Source organism: Schistocerca gregaria, chromosome 2 (assembly GCF_023897955.1).
Source record: "Schistocerca gregaria isolate iqSchGreg1 chromosome 2, iqSchGreg1.2, whole genome shotgun sequence".
In the NCBI taxonomy this organism is placed as follows: Eukaryota; Metazoa; Arthropoda; class Insecta; order Orthoptera; family Acrididae; genus Schistocerca; species Schistocerca gregaria.
The window spans coordinates 477,785,024-477,804,220 of record NC_064921.1 but is presented as its reverse complement, the minus strand read 5'-3'; the positions used below and the strand labels follow the sequence as shown (position 1 = coordinate 477,804,220).

At 43.7% G+C, this 19,197-nt stretch overlaps 1 protein-coding gene across 1 annotated transcript in view; it reads right to left on the bottom strand.

Moving 5' to 3' along the window:
• The window catches only part of LOC126327009 (luciferin 4-monooxygenase-like), an 87,347-nt gene that overhangs the window by 25,809 nt on the left and 42,341 nt on the right, over positions 1-19,197 (bottom strand). The window contains exons 5-6 of the mRNA XM_049995818.1: positions 13,348-13,520; positions 4,818-4,917 (exon numbers count right to left, since the gene is read on the bottom strand). Coding sequence (XP_049851775.1) covers positions 4,818-4,917; positions 13,348-13,520 — 273 coding nt within the window. The remainder of the gene's footprint in view (positions 1-4,817; positions 4,918-13,347; positions 13,521-19,197) is intronic.

Below are 19,197 nucleotides of genomic sequence, written 5' to 3'. Positions count from 1 at the left end.
ATACCCCTTAGCGTCCCCAACAATCTGAGAGGAGACTTGGCATTCTTCGTCTACACCTGAGCTGAGCAACAGCGGCAGTAGCAGCAATAAATTCACCTGATAGTCTCAAAAATCCAGCAGAACATTTCATACAACGGTATTGGCTAACTTTTCGCAATTTTCGACAGACTATCAAGTCCACTGGTATTTTCTAAAATACATATTTTTTACTTTTCTGAGGTAAATTTAGCGATTTTTGTAAGAGAATTCGTGAAAAAACAAGGTTCGTTGCTGTTTTACAGATCCATTGTTGTTCAACAGCGTGTTGGCCCAATTATCGCGAAGATACATGTAACTATGGATTTGTAAGCACCACCACCTTACTTGCCACACAGGTACCGCAATGTAGGACGCTATTTACAAATTTGTGGGATCTGATGATTTTATCCCACTTCTTAAAAATACCTACTTACGTCGGTCTCGGTGGTGGAGCGGTTCTAGGCGCTTCAGTCCGGAGCCGCGTGACTGCTACGGTCGCAGGTTCGAATCTTGCATCGGGCATGGATGTGTGTGATGTCCTTAGGTTAGTTACGCTTAAGTAGTTCTAAGTTCTAAGGGAGTGATGACCTCAGATGTTAAGTCCCATAGTGCTCAGAGCCATTTGAACAAATACCTACATAAATATTGTCTATAAACCGCAGCCGTCACCTTGTATGCCCTGCAAATACACCGATTTATGATGCTATTTACAGATTTCTCTCACTTTTTATGGAAGATAAACACACACACACACACAGAGGACATCACTAAATAATTTGTGCTGTTGCTAACACCACCACAGAGGACAGGAAATAGGAGAACTACGCACTCTGTTTAAAATCAACACAAGAAAAATGGCTTCCACTCTCTTCATAGTGTATTTCTTTCACACAACGTAATCCACTGAAACTTCCTGGCAGATTAAAACTGTGTGCCGGACCGAGACTCGAACTCGGGACCTTTGCCTTTCGCGCGCAAGTTTATTGGAGATAATCTGCACCGAGAGCAAGTCCGCGGTTATGGACATATATACAGGCAGCATGGTTCAATATTACAGAAGGGTACTTCCGACGACTTATTCACTACGTGCCATGTCGAGCTTCTGCGCTACACCAGGCAACAGTGGGTATCACATGACTTTTGTCACGTCAATGTATTATACACTACTGGCCATTAAAATTGCTACACAACGAAGATGACGTGCTACAGACGCGAAATTTAACCGATAGGAAGAAGATGCTTTGATATGCAAATGATTAGCGCCGGTGGCGACACCTACAACGTGCTGACATGAGGAAAGTTTCCAGCCGATTTCTAATACACAAACAGATGTTGTGATGCCTCGTGTAAGGAGGAGAAATGCGTACCATCACGTTTCCGACTTTGATAAAGGTCGGATAGTAGCCTATCGCGATTGCTGTTTATCATATTGCGACATTGATGCTCGCGTTGGTCAAGATCCAATGACTGTTAGAAGAATATGGAATCGGTGGGTTCAGGAGGGTAATACGGAACGCCGTGCTGGATCCCAGCGGCCTCGTATCACTAACAGTTGAGATGACAGGTATCTTATCCGCATGGCTGTAACGGACCATCAACAAATGGGGACGTTTGCAAGACAACAACCATCTGCACGAACAGTTCGACGACGTTTGCAGCAGCATGTACTACCAGTTCGGAGACCATGGCTGCGATTACCCTTGATGCTGCATCACAGACAGGAGAGCCTGCGATGATGTACTCAACGACGAACCTAGGTGCACGAATGGCAAAACGTCATTTTTTCGGATGAATCCAAGTTCTGTTTACAGCATCATGATGGTCGCATCAATGTTGTGCGACATCGCGGTTAACGCACATAGGAAGCGTGTATTCTTCATCGCCATACTGGCGTATCACCTGGCGCGATGGTATGGGGTGCCATTGTCTAGACGTATCGGTCACCTCTTGTTCGCACTGACGGCACTTTGAACAGTGGACGTTACATTTCAGATGTGTTACGACCCGTGGCTCTACCCTTCATTCGATCCCTGCGAAACCCTACATTTCAGCAGGATAATGCACGACGGCATGTTGCAGGTCCTTTACGGCCCTTTCTGGATACTGAAAAGGTTCGACTGCTGCCCTGGCCAGCACATTCTCCAGATCTCTCACCAATTGAAAACGTCTGGTCAGTGGTGGCCGAGCAACTGGCTCGTAACAGTACGCCAGTCACTACTCTTGATGAATTGTGGTATCGTGTTGAAGCTGCATGGGAAGCTGTATCTGTGCACGCCATCCAAGCTCTGCTTGACTCAATGCCCAGGTGTATCAATGCCGTTATTACGGCCAGAGGTGGTTGATCTGCGTACTGATTTCTCAGGAGCTATTCGTACTGATTTCTCAGGAGCTATGCACCCAAATTGCGTGAAAATGTAATCACATGTCAATTCTAGTGTAATATATTTGTCCAATGAATACCCGTTTATCATCTGCATCTCTTCTTGGTGTAGCAATTTTAATGGCCAGTAGTGTACTTCTTCTCGAGACAGAGATACCACCCATCCTTTTTCTTTCGAACATATTAAGTTTCGTGTTAATCAATTATCCAGCAGTAAAATACAAATGACTGATTGATTATGTTCAAATGTGTGTGAATTCCTAAGGTATCATATTGGTGAGGTCATCAGTCCCTAGATTTACGCGCTACCTAACCTAATTTATGCTAAGAACGAGATACAGGCACACACACACGAGGAGGGAGGACTCGAACCTATGGCGGGAAGGGCCGCTTAGTCCGTGACATGGCGCCTCTAACCACACGGCCTCTTCGCGCGGCTGACTGGTGCTGTTGCGCTCGATCTTTCTTTTGTGCGATGCAGCCTTGTATCTTACAATTCGTGTCTTTTTTTCATTGGATGTCTAGTTCACTGCACATGATACCGCATGCTTCTAGGTACCTACATTTCTCCTCTGAGTTCAACTTAAATACACTCCTGGAAATGGAAAAAAGAACACATTGACACCGGTGTGTCAGACCCACCATACTTGCTCCGGACACTGCGAGAGGGCTGTACAAGCAATGATCACATGCACGGCACAGCGGACACACCAGGAACCGCGGTGTTGGCCGTCGAATGGCGCTAGCTCCGCAGCATTTGTGCACCGCCGCCGTCAGTGTCAGCCAGTTTGCCGTGGCATACGGAGCTCCATCGCAGTCTGTAACACTGGTAGCATGCCGCGACAGCGTGGACGTGAACCGTATGTGCAGTTGACGGACTTTGAGCGAGGGCGTATAGTGGGCATGCGGGAGGCCGGGTGGACGTACCGCCGAATTGCTCAACACGTGGGGCGTGAGGCCTCCACAGCACATCGATATTGTCGTCAGTGGTCGGCGGAAGGTGCACGTGCCCGTCGACCTGGGACCGGACCGCAGCGACGCACGGATGCACGCCAAGACCGTAGGATCCTACGCAGTGCCGTAGGGGACCGCACCGCCACTTCCCATCAAATTAGGGACACTGTTGCTCCTGGGGTATGGGCGAGGACCATTCGCAACCGTCTCCATGAAGCTGGGCTACGGTCCCGCACACCGTTAGGCCGTCTTCCGCTCACGCCCCAACATCGTGCAGCCCGCCTCCAGTGGTGTCGCGACAGGCATGAATGGAGGGACGAATGGAGATGTGTCGTCTTCAGCGATGAGAGTCGCTTCTGCCTTGGTGCCAATGATGGTCGTATGCGTGTTTGGCGCCGTGCAGGTGAGCGCCACAATCAGGACTGCATACGACCGAGGCACACAGGGCCAACACCCGGCATCATGGTGTGGGGAGCGATCTCCTACACTGGCCGTACACCTCTGGTGATCGTCGAGGGGACACTGAATAGTGCACGGTACATCCAAACCGTCATCAAACCCATCGTTCTACCATTCCTAGACCGGCAAGGGAACTTGCTGTTCCAACAGGACAATGCACGTCCGAATGTATCCCGTGCCACCCAACGTGCTCTAGAAGGTGTAAGTCAACTATCCTGGCCAGCAAGATCTCCGGATCTGTTCCCCATTGAGCATGTTTGGGACTGGATGAAGCGTCGTCTCACGCGGTCTGCACGTCCAGCACGAACGCTGGTCCAACTGAGGCGCCAGGTGGTAATGGCATGGCAAGCCGTTCCACAGGACTACATCCAGCATCTCTACGATCGTCTCCATGGGAGAATAGCAGCCTGCATTGCTGCGAAAGGTGGATATACACTGTACTAGTGCCGACATTGTGCATGCTCTGTTGCCTGTGTCTATGTGCCTGTGGTTCTGTCAGTGTGATCATGTGATGTGTCTGACCCCAGGAATGTGTCAATAAAGTTTCCCCTTCCTGGGACAATGAATTCACGGTGTTCTTATTTCAATTTCCAGGAGTGTATAATTAGATTGTAGCATATATCATAAGGTACAAAAACAAAATTATAAATAATATTCAGGAACTCTTATTTGTCAGAGAGAATTTAACAATAATTTAATTCTAGCAAACAGACTAATTAACAAAATTATTTAAAATATCCCTAAAATACCGATGTTTAAAGAGACTGAAAACGTCTTAGTCGCTATGTAACAAAACTGCTCACTATATAGTCCTATCTTTTATGTTATTCAACTAATTAAGGACACTGATGGAATCAATAATAGTGGGGAAGTACACTACACAACGTTTGAAACGTTATTGTGGAGTCTGAAAATGCCCTCACAAAACGAGAAGCTAACCTGTGTACCACGATTCTTATACAGGCTATATAAGAAAGCAAGAAAGAAGAAAGAATTCTGAGGATACTTTGGCCTCCACGTTGAAAAGCAGCTTCCCGGAAGAGCCGGCTGGAGGGAAGGCCTCAGGCGCTGATCCCAGGACAAGTATGGTCTCCGTCGAGCCGTACCTGTACAACGGAAGAAGCACCAGCGTACACGAACCATGTCAACACTACAATCTCACACATTCAGCTTTTTGCTTTCGGATGTATGTTTCTCAAACTATTTTCTTATGTTACTATTTGGGCATTTATGTTCCCATTGCAGACAACTAAAAGTAGATATTTTCGTTTTCATCGATACTGCGTAATACAGTTAATGATAAGCTGCAGTTGCACCACGAAATAATAAGTGACTCAGTAACACAATGATTCTAATACTGAATGAATTCTTGCCATGCCATTCTCCATGTGCGGAAGGTATTTGGTAGGGTGACGTTGTGGGGGGGGGGGGGGGGGGGGGGGTGAGGAGCAGCTGCGGGAGGGAGCAGGGAGAGCGTTGTGTGTATGAAAGAGACACAATACATTCTTCACCAAGGTGGCTTATGGAGCATGCGAATAGAAACTTAGATTTATATACAACGGCGAAATTCAACTTTCAATTGCTTTGCAATATGAGTTAAACCTAATTCAACCTAGTTACATCTAAAGTCCATTACTGTAATCACAGTTTAAAAAAATTATTTCTTAAACAGTATGGGAGTCATGAAAATAGATTTCTTAGTTTCTAATTTCGAGAGAGGGTTATTACAGCTAGGCAACTAGATTGGTCCAAGTAAGATAATCGCTCTAGGCCGTCAAGTAGCTAGTCTTTGCTGAATGCATTAAATTCACACCGTACAGCACATGTACCGACTCAGTGACAACTTCGTGAGTCTTTATATCATGGCTTCAGAAAGCGAGCAATAGCTCTCTAAATTGGTATAATTTTTATTATGATATTATTTTAAAGGTACAAAATATTTCCAAATTGTGATTAAACTTTTGATTGTACCAAATTACTTTCGTTCTCCTTGATTTTACGTGTTATTTATTTTACATGCAAGATGTAGAGGGTGTAATTGTAGATATTTTTCTGTACGATACCTTAATACGTACACACGTCAGTGTGTTGGTTCTTTTCTCTCTGTGTCGAATAGTCTTCCCACAAACTGGTCACATACTGTACTATCTGATGCTCTCTGCACAGTCGTAACTGCACCACTAAGTAGTCCACACCTATCAGCATAGACTAACTGTTTTGCGTCCACTGTCCATCCTACAACATCTGACATGCTGTCCAGGAGAAAATAGCACTAATGACTTACTTCTTGGAAGTACTAACCAACCTAAAAACATACGACACGTAATGGCTATAATTACTAGTATGAAAACAACATAAATGCTGATGTAATGATGTTCATCAGTCACCAACGAGTATATCTACACTTACACCGATCACATCCTCTATTATTGTACATCTGTCTGTTCTACAATTGGTCACCTACTACCCATATTTCCATCTTGGGTGGGGTGAGCTCTGTACTTTCGAATGTGAACCATCACCACCACCCCTCAATTTTTATTGTGTATTCGGATTACACGCCAAAAAATACGTATGGTTTAATCAAACCAGTTTTTCCTTTCTTGTTTAACGGTGCTGTAATCGACAAACATCAAGTGTGACTGATTTAGGAATTAAAAAGCGGCGCATCTGATTCTGTATTTCATTTACGATGTAAATGTAAACCTTTGTGGATTAACGGTAGATTTTGATGTTCGAGCGTTACTTGAGAGTTGCAAAATGTGATTGTACACTGCAAATAAAGTGGCTAGATATTGCAATTTCGTGCAGTCGAGCTACTTGCTAGGCAACATAGATTCTTCTTCCCTACAGGGCTTATTGTGGTGAGTGCCTGAGCTAGATATTGCAATTTCCTGCAGTCGAGCTACTTGCTTGGCAACATAGATTCTTCTTCCCTACAGGGTTCATCGTGGTGAGTGCCTGAGCCATCAGATGCTTGTTTTCGGTGGCCGCCCTACAATCTGACCATCAGGGTAACGGATTTCCGTGTGTGCTCATATACAACGGCGCATCTCTCGCGTTGGCCGCTGCGTGGCTACCGACGGAATGCAAACCGCAGCCACTGTAACAGCGTACAATGGCCGTGATGTGATAGTTACAGGTGCACTTGTTATGGATACATACATATCGTGTAGGCACTCACGCGATCGCCCCATCGCTCAGCGCCTCACCAAACGGCACGCCCCAACCAGCAAAGTAGCCTTCATAAACACAATATTGATGTTTAAATAACAACCCCCCTTGCAGTTGGTGGGGTGGCTTGCGTGCCTCAGCGATACAGAAGATAGCCGTACCGTAGGTGCAACCACAACGGAGGGGTATCTGTTGAGAGGCCAGACAAACGTGTGGTTCCTGAAGAGGGGCAGCAGCCTTTTCAATAGTTGCAGGGGCAACAGTCTGGATGATTGACTGATCTGGCCTTGTAACACTAACCAAAACGGCCTTGCTGTGCTGGTACTGCGAACGGCTGAAAGCAAGGAGAAACTACAGCCGTAATTTTTCCCCAGGGCATGCAGCTTTACTGTATGGTTAAATGATGATGGCGTCCTCTTGGGTAAAATATTCCGGAGGTAATATAGTCCCCCATTCGGATCCCCGGGCGGTGACTACTCAAGAGGACGTCGTTATCAGGAGAAAGAAAACTGGCGTTCTACGGATCGGAGCGCGGATTGTCAGATCGCTTAATCGGGCAGGTACGTTAGAAAATTAAAAAAGGGAAATAGATAGGTTAAACTTAGATAGTGGGAATTAGTGAAGATCGGTGACAGGAGGAACAAGACTTTGGTCAGGCAAATACAGAATGATAAATACAAAATCAAATAGGGGTAATGCAGGAGTAGGTTTAATAATGAACAAAAAATAGAAGTTCGGGTAAGCTACTACAAACAGCATAGTGAACGCATTATTGTGGCCAAGATAGACACGAAACCCAAGCCTACTACAGTAGTACAAGTTTATATACCAACTAGATCTGCAGATGACGAAGAATTTGAAGAAATGTATGAGGAAATAAAAGAAATTATTCAGATAGTGGAGGGAGCCGAAAATTTAATAGTCATTGGTGAATGCAATTCGGTAGTAGGAAAAGGGAGAGAAGGAAACATAGTAGATCAATATGGATTGGGGGTAAGAAATGAAATAGGAAGCCGCCTGGTACAGTTTTGCACAGAACACAACTTCATCATAGCTAACACTTGATTCAAGAATCATAAAAGAAGGTTGTAAACATGGAAGAAGCCTGTAGATATTGACAGGTTTCAGATGGATTATATAATGGTAAGACAGAGATTTAGGAACCAGGTTTTAAACTGTAAGACATCTCCAGGGGCAGATGTGGACCACAATTTATTGGTTATGAACTGTAGATTAAAAGTGAAGAAACTAAAAAAAGGTGGTAATTTAAGGAGATGGGACCTGGATAAACTGACTAAACCAGAGGTTGTAAAGAGTTTCAGGGAGACCATAAGGGAACAATTGACAAGAATGGGAGAAAGAAATACAGTAGAAGAAGAATGGGTAGCTTTGAGGGATGAAGTAGTGAAGGCAGCAGAGGATGAAGTAGGTAAAAAGACGAGGGCTACTACATATCCTCGGGTAACATAAGAAACATTGAACTTAATTGATGAAAGGAGAAAATATAAAATGCAGTAAATGAAGCAGGCAAAAAGGAATACAAACATCTCAAAAATGAGATCGACAGGAAGTGCAAAATGGCTAAGCAGGGATGGCTAGAGGACAAATGTAAGGATGTAGAGGCTAATCTCACTAGGGGTAAGATAGATACTGTCTACAGGAAAATTAAAGAGACCTATGGAGAAAAGAGAACCACTTGTATGAATGTCAAGAGCTCAGATGGAAAGACAGTTCTAAGCAAAGAAGGGAAAGCAAAAAGGTGGAAGGAGTACATAGAGAGTCTGTACTGGTTGCAATTTTATAGGTGTAAACTGCGTTGCCTGTGTTGTCTTTCAGGAACGGACACAGTATTATCCTTTCAATATCCTAACATACTTTCTCTATCTCTTCATCTTCAGTTTGCGACATCGCTATATATACCTGAACTATCGTTGCCGATGTTGGTTTGCTGTCGATTCTGACAAGATCAACCCTATCGCTGAACTATACGCTGTAACACGCTCTTTGCCCCACTTTTCTATTCATAACGAATCTGTAGATTAAAACTGAAGAAACTGCAAATAGGTGGCAATTTAATGAGATGGAACCTGGATAAACTGAAAGAACCAGAGGTTGTAGAGAGCTTCAGGGAGAGCATTAGGGAACGATTGACAAGAATGGCGGAAAGAAATACAGTACAAAAGGAATTGGTAGCTTTGAGAGACAAAATAGTGAAGGCAGCAGAGGATCAAGTAGGTAAAAACACGAGGGTAATAGAAATCCTTGGGTAACAGAAGAGATATTGAATTTAATTGATGAAAGAAGAAAATATAAAAATGCAGTAAATGAAGCACGCAAAAAGGAATACAAACGTCTCAAAAATTAGATCGACTTGAAGTACAAAATGACTACGCAGGGATGGCTAGAGGACAAATGTAAAGATGTAGAGGCACATATCACTAGGAGTAAGATAGATACTGCCTACAGGAAAATTAAAAAGACCTTTGGAGAGAAGAAAACCACTTGCATGAATATCAAGAGCTCAGATGGAAACTCAGTTCTAAGCAAAGAACGGAAAGCAGAAAGGTGGAAGGAGTATATACAGGGTCTACACAAGGGCGATGTTCTTGAGGACAATATTACAGAAATGGAGGAAAATGTAGATGAAGATGAAATAGGAGATATGATACTGCGTGAAGAGTTTGACAGAGCACTGAAAGACCTAAGTCGAAACAGGGCCCCTGGAGTAGACAACATTCCATTAGAACTACTGACAGCCTTGGGAGATCCAGGCCTAACAAACCTGGTGAGCAAGATGTATGAGACAGGCGAAATACCCTCAGACTTCAAGAAGAATATAATAATTACAATCCCAAAGAAAGCAAGTGTTGGCAGATGCGAAAATCACCGAACTATCAGTTTAGTAAGTCACGGCTGCAAAATACTAACGCGAATTCTTTACAGACGAATGGAAAAGCTAGCAGAAACCAACCTCGGGGAAGATCAGTTTGTATTCCGTAGAATTATTGGAACACGTGAGGCAATACTGACCCTACGACTTATTTTAGAAGAAAGATTAAGGAAAGGCAAACCTACGTTTCTAGCATTTGTAGACTTAGAGAAAGCTTTTGACAATGTTAACTGGAATATTCTCTTTCAAATTCTGAAGGTGGCAGGGGTAAAATACAAGGAGCGGAAGACTATTAACAATTTGTATAGAAACCAGATGGCAGTTATAAAGAGTCGAGGGACATGAAAGGGAAGCAATGGTTGGGAAGGGAGTGAGACCGGATTGTAGCCTCTCTCCGATGTTGTCAACATCTGTATATTGAGCAAGCAGTCAAGGAAACAAAAGAAAAGTTTGGAGTAGGTATTAAAATCCATGGAGAAGAAATAAAAACTTTGAGGTTCGCCGATGACATTGTAATTCTGTGAAAGACAGCAAAGGATTTGGAAGAGCAGTTGAACGGAATGGATAGTGTCTTGAAAGGAGGATATAAGATGAACATCAACAAAAGCAAAACGAGGATCATAGAATGTAGTCGAATTAAGTCGGGTGATGTTGAGGGAATTAGATTAGGAAACGACACTCTTAAAGTACTAAAGGAGTTTTGCTATTTGGGGAGAAAAATAACTGATGATGCTCGAAGTAGAGAGGATATTAAATGTAGACTGGCAATGGCAAGGAAAGCTTTTCTGAAGTAGATAAATTTGTTAACATCGAGTATAGAGTTAAGTGTCAGGAAGTCGTTTCAGAAAGTATTTGTATGGAGTGTAGCCATGTATGGAAGTGAAACATGTACGATAAATAGTTTGGACAAGAATAGAATAGAAGCTTTCGAAATGTGGTGCTACAGAAGAATATAGATTCAGAAGGATGTAGGTTGCAGTGGTCACCGGGAGATGAAGAAGCTTGCACAGGATAGACTAGCATGGAGAGCTGCATCAAACCAGTCTCAGGACTGAAGACTGGGTAGATCACATAACTAATGAGGAGGTATTGAATAGGATTGGGGAGAAGAGAAGTTTGTATCACAACTTGACCAGAAGAAGGGATCGGTTGGTAGGACATGTTCTGAGGCGTCAAGGGATCAGCAATTTAGTATTGGAGGGCAGTGCGGAGGGTAAAAATCGTAGAGGGAGACCAAGAGATGAATACACTAAGCAGATTCAGAAGGATGTAGGTTGCAGTGGTCACCGGGAGATGAAGAAGCTTGCACAAGATAGACTAGCATGGAGAGCTGCATCAAACCAGTCTCAGGACTGAAGACCACAACAACAACAACAGATATCAACTTTTAGAACACAAGGGTTCCAAATAGGGCACACTTGATATTTGTCATTTACAGCACGATTTACCACGAAAGGAAAACAATGGTTTGAGTCAACTATACATAAATTTTGGCACGGAGTCCTACAATAAAAGTTGAGGTGGTGTGATGAGGGGGGGGGGGGGGGTCAGTAGTTGTAATGGAATGTTGTCTACTCCCGGGGCCTTGTTTCGACTCAGGTCTTTCAGTGCTTGGTCAGACTCCTCACGCAGTATCATATCTCCCGTTTCATCTTAATCTACATCCTCTTCCATTTTAAAATACAAGGCTGACTCCACCTAAGCAGGAAGGCTAGGTAGGATGTGACCACTTGTAGCAAAGACAGATGTCCCCTTTACTAATGTTAACTTTTTATCTAGAACATTGTTTTCGTATGATACGTCGTTGTCGATATATTTTGTTGCCTCAAGTTAAAATAAACACCTTGAATATTTCAGGTTTTGTGTTTTACCATGCCGTTGGGCAATACTAAAAACCAGAGCAATTTTCAAAAGTAAGCTGGCTACAAGAATATGAAAGCTGAAGACAATTCTAACTTGACATGATTATCTCTGTGATCGACTGCAGAACGCCAGCAGGTGTGGCCGAGCGGTTCTCGTAACTTCAGTTTAGAACCGCTACGGTCGCAGGTTCGAATCCTGCCTCGGGCATGGATGTGTGTGATGTCCTTAGGTTAGTTAGGTTCTAGGGGACTGATGACCTCAGCAGTTAAGTCCCATAGTTCTCAGAGCCATTTGAACCATTTGACTGCAGAACGTCGTCGGCTGTCTATTATCGAGGAAGGACTAGCAGTGACCAATCAATCTTTTCGTTTTCAAATTTGTTTAGTAAAGAACTGATTGCCGGAATGGAAGACAGGTTGGCCATATGACTCAGAGAGCTTACGTCCTTCCAAATCAGTTAGAAAATTACTAAAGTGATACCAGAAAATTGCAGGAGCGTCCGTGGTGAGGTCCCAGAATTATTATCGCTTATTAAATTGTAATAATGCCCACATAGTATTAGAAACGAAAGGTTGGATGGAACCGGAAGTGAATAGACGAAAAATCCTAAATTCAGATTCTAAAATATATCGCAAGAATTGGTTATATATGAGTGACGACATTGAATATACTGCCGTAGAGGTTGGGTTGTTTCGGGAAGGAGACCAGACAGCGAGGTCACCGGTCTCATCTTATTAGGGAAGGATGGGGAAGGAAATCGGCCGTGCCCTTTCCGAGGAACCATCCCGGCGTTTGCCTGGAGCGATTTAGGGAAATCACGGAAAACCTAATTCAGGATGGCCGGACGCGGGATTGAACCGTCGTCCTCTCGAATGCGAGTCCAGTGTCTAACCACTGCGCCACCTCGCTCGGCATTGCCGTAGAGTATTCGATAACATGTAGTAGGGTTATTACGGGTTCCGGATGTGAAACAAACTTCGTGAAGTTAGCATCAGAGGCAAGGAAAACATGGTAGTTTGACGTCTTTGTAGACTGTAGTAGCAGATTACTTCGAGGGAACTTGCTGGAAATAGCAAGTAAGTTTCAAAATGGTTCAAACGGCTCTGAGGCCCATGAGACTTAACATCTGAGGTCATCAGTCCCCTAGAACTTAGAACTACTTATACCTAACTAACCTAAGGACATCACACGCATCCATGCCCGAGACAGGATTCGAACCTGCGACCGTAGCGATAGCGTACGTCATGCTGCTGTGCCGGAGGTAGACTTCATTTTGCCAGCTATAGAATGGAAGAGTGATGCGCACAAAAGTAATTCTAGAGACAGAGACTTGTGTGAGATTGTGTCTCAAAATGACTTCGAGGATATAGAAAACCGACTCGTGAGGACGACGTCGCGTCCTCCTAGCAACAAACAGACCAGAACGTTTGGCATCAGTGAACGTAGGCAGAATCAGTGATCATAAGGCTGTGACAGCGTCAGTGACTAAGTGTTCCAAAGAATTTTAAGAGAGCTAGGAAAATATGGTTGCTTAGCACGTATGACAGGTTACAAGCTGCAGATTACCTGAGTAGTAGAATGTAAAATATTCTGCCGTCACCGCACTTACCACTGCTTGACCGGAACGCCCAGCTCTTTCTCGACGAACCGCTGCGTGTCGGCATCCATGGCAGCGCCGGCGACCATCAGCATAGTGAGCCGTGGCAGTATCTCTCTGACGGGACTGTCAGGTCTCTTTGCTACCGTCACAGCTATGTTTGGAGGTATGTACAAATCTTTCACCTGGGGCATATGAAATCAAACCTTAATATATGACTGCACTACGTTCCACATAACTATTATTTCTTTGTCAGTAGCTGTCTAGATAGCGGTCTGTTAGTAATGACAGCAAAAGTAAAAAACATCTAATAGAATAATGAGCAATTTATGGTAAATAAAGTGTAACTTACGAACGATTGTATTCACATCGACAGTCAATATATTCTTAATGTACTAATACCTCTAGTAAAATCTGAAACTGTGGTAATATGACACTCAAATGGTATGGACGTCGGTCCCTTCCGGACACCGAAAACATAGAAAATTAAAATTAAATCGAGATCGCCCCAAGTTGGGCGACAAGATGTTGTAAAATGTAAATGGCATGTTATGCATCTGTAGTTGAATATTTCCCCCTTGGGCACAAATGTATGAAATACAAATTACTAAAGAAGGCAAAATTTGAATTTGTTGTTAGTAATCTTCACAAATCCGCCGGTTGTGGTAGCGTTCTGGCTTCCCGAGCACGAGGTCCCGGGTTCGATTCCCGGCGGTCTCAGGGATTTTCACCTGCCCCGAGATGTCTGGGGGTTGTTGTGTCGTCTTCATCATCATCATTCATCCTCATTATCGCTGGAGGAAGGCAACGGCAAACCGCCTCCATTTGGACCTTGCCTAATACGGCGGTGCGGGTCTCCCGAATTGTTGTTCCCCTACGCTCTGTCAAGAGGCAAAGGACTTCAATTCCCATGTCCATTTTTCACAAATCATTAATTCCAAACTTTCAAGGCCGTTGACTGGTGTATAGACACAACTCGATAATTAGGCGTATAAGAGGGAGATTATGAACTTTATGAAATCAGCGGTGTGTGCAGGCATGGGCACCTGTTTGATGTCGGCGCAAGCTGTTGACCCCCTAGAGAGTAGGTGGTGTTGTGTACCCATTGACAGACAATTCTGAGCTTTCATCTCCACAATTCTGCAGCTATGTGTACGATGCTCAGAGCAGCTTAACCCGTTTCGTGTTCTTCACTTCATCACAGTACACACGCCACAGTTACGATTCCATAGAACTGACTGGGAGGTATTGACTGCAAGAGACTAAGAGGAATAGTACAAGACGGAAACAGGGAGAAACCGACCTCACCACAAAAGCACAAAATACATCCATACGAAAAACACAGAACACAAAACGCACACAAATACCACGGACAAATAAACTTACTAGACTAAAACAAGAAACCCGAAGATCAATAGCAGACTGAAATAGACAAAGGAGACTGGAAGTATATGGGCTCGTAGAAGACCAGTAGAAAAACAAATTGTTCAAAACACGTAAACAACACTGGGAAAGACATGTGGCATCGCAAATACATACACACATATGGGCGGGGGGGGGGGCATAGAAAATATGCCCACTAGTTCTGGGAACGCTAAGAAACGATGACGGCGCGATGACAAAAGGACGGAGACAAACAGCAAAATTCCTGCTGCACAAGCTCCTACATAATGACATCGTCTACACTGACACACACCAACAAGCAACACTACGAGAGGAACTGAACACACCATACAACACTGCAATAGTCACCTGTCATTTTGTGGAAGAAGAGGTGGCGACAGCAACCTCAGAGCTCAAAAACAAGAAAGCACTTGGACCAGACGGAATTCATTCAGAAGTATTGAAACATACAATACCACAGATCTCCCCATTCCTTACAATTCTGCTAAACGACGCCATAGGTTTGGTCGTGTGCCTACAACTTGGAAGATCTCCAAGACAGTCGTCATAAAAAAAGGCAGCTGAAAGGGTTCCAGCAGACCCCCAAGTCATATACGCCTATATGTCTCTTAAATAGGTCGAGGAAGAGTTCCTGTGCAGGCGTTTACAGGAGAATAGAGCTCTCCATGGCCCAAGCCAACACCAATTCGGCTTCTGAGAGGGAAAGTCACTGATGATGCCATCAACCAAGCGTAACCGACAACACAAGGATTAAAAATGCAAAGGCACTTATGACCGACATTGCGAGTGGCTTTGATAATCTCTGGTGGCTCGCAGTGTTCAAGAGACTCAGACAACTGGAGGTACCCGAAACTCTACACAACAGTCTGCCAGACATTCTGTAAGGACAGAGTGACCAAATGGCACACGAACGGTCGAAAAGTACTCAAACGAATTACAAAAGGCTGCCCGCAAGGGTCGATCTGTGGGCCCACCTTCTGGAACATCACTATTGGAACTATCGGAGGGACATTAACGACAGATGGAGTTGTCGCTTACGCAAACGACAGTTTGGTAGGAACACTGAAAACAATAACACAATGGTGACACAACAACAAACTCGAGATATCCGATAGCGACGATCGTTGGTTACAGATTGCCAACCTCTGCGATTTTTCTTCGAAACGGCTCTGGACAGTGGCCAACATGGACTACGGGAATTCACGCAGCTCTCCCATATCGCTTACCGTCTTGGTGCTTGTCATTTCTTTTCTTTTTCAGTTACCTAACTGTTTACAAGACGCATTTTCTTGAATAAACAGCTGAGAATGACTTCAGATGTCACTATAGACGAAACGATTGTCCTGAGAGAGTAAGCAACTGTTTAGGTAGTTAAGATAATTCTCCTTTATTGATCCGCCTCAGCTGCACATTTTTAAATAGGTGACATGTATCGATAACTCTGGATCGTTCTCAGATCTAAAACAAAGTAAAAATAAATATGTATCGTCTAATATTTTACAATAAGTAGCAAAGACAAGAACTATACATAAACGTAGAAGTAATAAAAGTAATTGCGTCAGCAAATCGTCTTGTAAAGGCGCTACAATCTGGAACCGTGTGACCGCTACGGTCGCAGGTTCGAATCCTGCCTCGGGCATGGATGTGTGTGATGTCCTTAGGTTAGTTAGGTTTAAGTAGTTCTAAGTTCTAGGGGACTGATGACCTTAGAAGTTAAGTCCTATGGTGCTCAGAGCCATTTGAACCAAATTGTCTTGTCTACTCAGAACAACATATCAGAGAACTGTGTTTTGCTCCTGCGGTCAGTGTTTTAAGTAGGTATACGTTGCAGGTAGGGGGAGGGAGTAAGGAGAAATGGAGTGAAGCTAATTGGGGGGGGGGGGGAAGCAGGGAGTGGGTTTTGGGGATCTCATGAGTTTAGCAAGATTGGTCGTCCTAATATTATAGCCCATGTAATTATGTAAATAATTTCGCTGCAACACTAATAATGTAGAACGATGGGTATGTAAAAGGTAAACGGCATAAAGTAGTGTAATTATAAAATGGAGCGAATGGGGATGGAGAGGTTTCGAAGACGGCAAAGGAAGGGGAGGGGATGGAAAGAAGGATTGTGACAGTGATGCTATGGTTTAACAAGAAAGGCTATTGTACTAAAATTGCAAGAAGACAATAATGTAAAAAACATTCTGTTAAGATACCAGAATGAATGTGTCAAACTGTAGAAGCGAAAATAAAACCGCGAAAACTGAATTAGTATCTGAAGATATTCAAAATGCGTACCTTTGAAAGTTTAAAGTCATGAGTTCTTACTCTCAAAGTCTAAAACTGTATGAAAATTTCTTTTCGTCCAAATGTTAGAAGTATAGACCCCGAACTTGCGTAATTTTACAATCCCTATGTTTCTCACTATTTATGCAGTCATTGTTCTAGGTTTACACCTCTAATATTTTAACGAAGACAACCTCTTATACAATTTTACTTTTAGAGTTTCAGAGTAACAACTCATGACTGTATATTTTAAAAGGCCACGCTTTGAATATCCTCAGATGGTAATTGAGTTTCCGCGACTTTATTTCCACGTTTACAGTCTACTATTTTGTCCCCTTTACAGTTATATGCATCCATTCTGGTATCTTAAGAAAAGATTTTTCACATTACTGACTTATTGCAATTTTAGTACGAGAACCTCTCTTGTTAAACTCTTAGCATCACTGCCACTATCCCTCCCTGTCCAACCCCCTCCCCCCCGCTTTCCCTTGCTTTCTATGCTCCCTCTCGGCTCTCTTCATTCCATTTCATAATTTCACTATTCTGTGCTGTTTACATTTTACATACCCCTTGTTCTACACTATTAGTGATTCAGCGTGCTATAATTTTAACACGATCACTCTTTTGAACTCATGACAATCTCAGCACCCCTCCCTCCCTGCTTCCTTTCCCTCCCCCAATCAGCCTCAATCTAGATGACATGTATCCCTCCTCGTGTCTCCAACATACACCTATTTTAATCTCTGATCTGTGGTTCTTGGTAGACAAGGTTTCAAGTCCGAAGCAAAGATACACCCCGTAATATTTTTAAGAACATTTGAGTGAGCTCTACCTTCCACGTTGAACGATAAGAAGAAATTTAGCTTGTTGGTTGTTGTTTGTTTGGGGGAAGAGACCAATCTGCGAGGTCATCGGTCTCAGCGGATTACGGAAGAACGGGGAAGGAAGTCGGCCGTGCCCTTTCGAAGGAACCATCCCGGCATTTGCCTGGAGAGATTTAGGGAAATCACGGAAAACCTAAATCAGGATGGCCGGACGCGGGATTGAACCGTCGTCCTCCCGAATGCGAGTCCAGTGTGCTAACCACTGCGCCACCTCGCTCGGTATTTAGCATGTGATAGGACATTTGGAGACAGAAGTGGCAGAATGGGCAGTCCTTCACACAAACAAGAGTTTAGCAGTTAGTCGAATTTTCCAAAACAATTTAAAGATAAATCCTGGTCTGAAGGCGAACAACATAAGCTTACACTGGAGTTACTCGACGCTGCCCCTTACACCAGGCGCCGGCCAGCGGTGGCCGAGCGGTTCTAGGCGCTTCAGTCTGAAACCGCGCGACCGCTACGGTCGCAGGTTGGAATCCTCGGGCATGGATGTGTGTGATGCTCTTAGGTTAGTTAGGTTAAGTAGTTCTAAGTTCTAGGGGACTGATGACCTCAGATTTTAAGTCCCACAGTGCTCAGAGCCATTTGAACCTTACGCCAGGCGATGGGGAGGATCCAGGAAATATTTCGAGCAGGCATGTGTTTAGATGAAAAACTGAGTAGCTTGATTGAGAAGTAGCGGTTCGTGTCTCGTAAACTGACATGCGGCTGGGAGAGCGGTGTGCTGACCACAAGACCCTCCACATCCACATCCAGTGACGCCTGTTGGCTGAGGATGACACGGAGTCCGGTCGGTACTGTTGAGGGTTCATGGCCTGTTCTTCTATATAAAAGAACATTTTTAGACGAACCTGTTGGTGAAAGTCACTTAATTAAGATATTTACGAGCCGTGTGCCCGTTTACCTGAAGGAAAAGATGAAGGTTAAAAATGGTCCACGGCAAACGCTACACTGAATTATCTGGAACAGCTATATATTCTGAATAAGCCTAGGAAAGACGAGAGATGACTTAAATAACGAAGGCAATTTCTATTCAAAAAAAAAGAATAACGGTAAAAACAGCAGAGATGGTCAGGTGAAGAGACAACATTCAAAGGTTAGTGTTAAGGGACAAAGTGAGCATGGTTTTATAATGGAAAATGCACTTCCTGTTGAAGAAGTTGTGATAGAAATTTCGGGAAACATATAGCGTTCCTAGGTCTGTTAATGGCTCCTTTGTATTTTTGTAAACTATTTACCGACTGACAGATTAGAATCTGTTATATGAATTTTGCAAGTGCTGGACTGATTGTTAATAATATATCTGTTT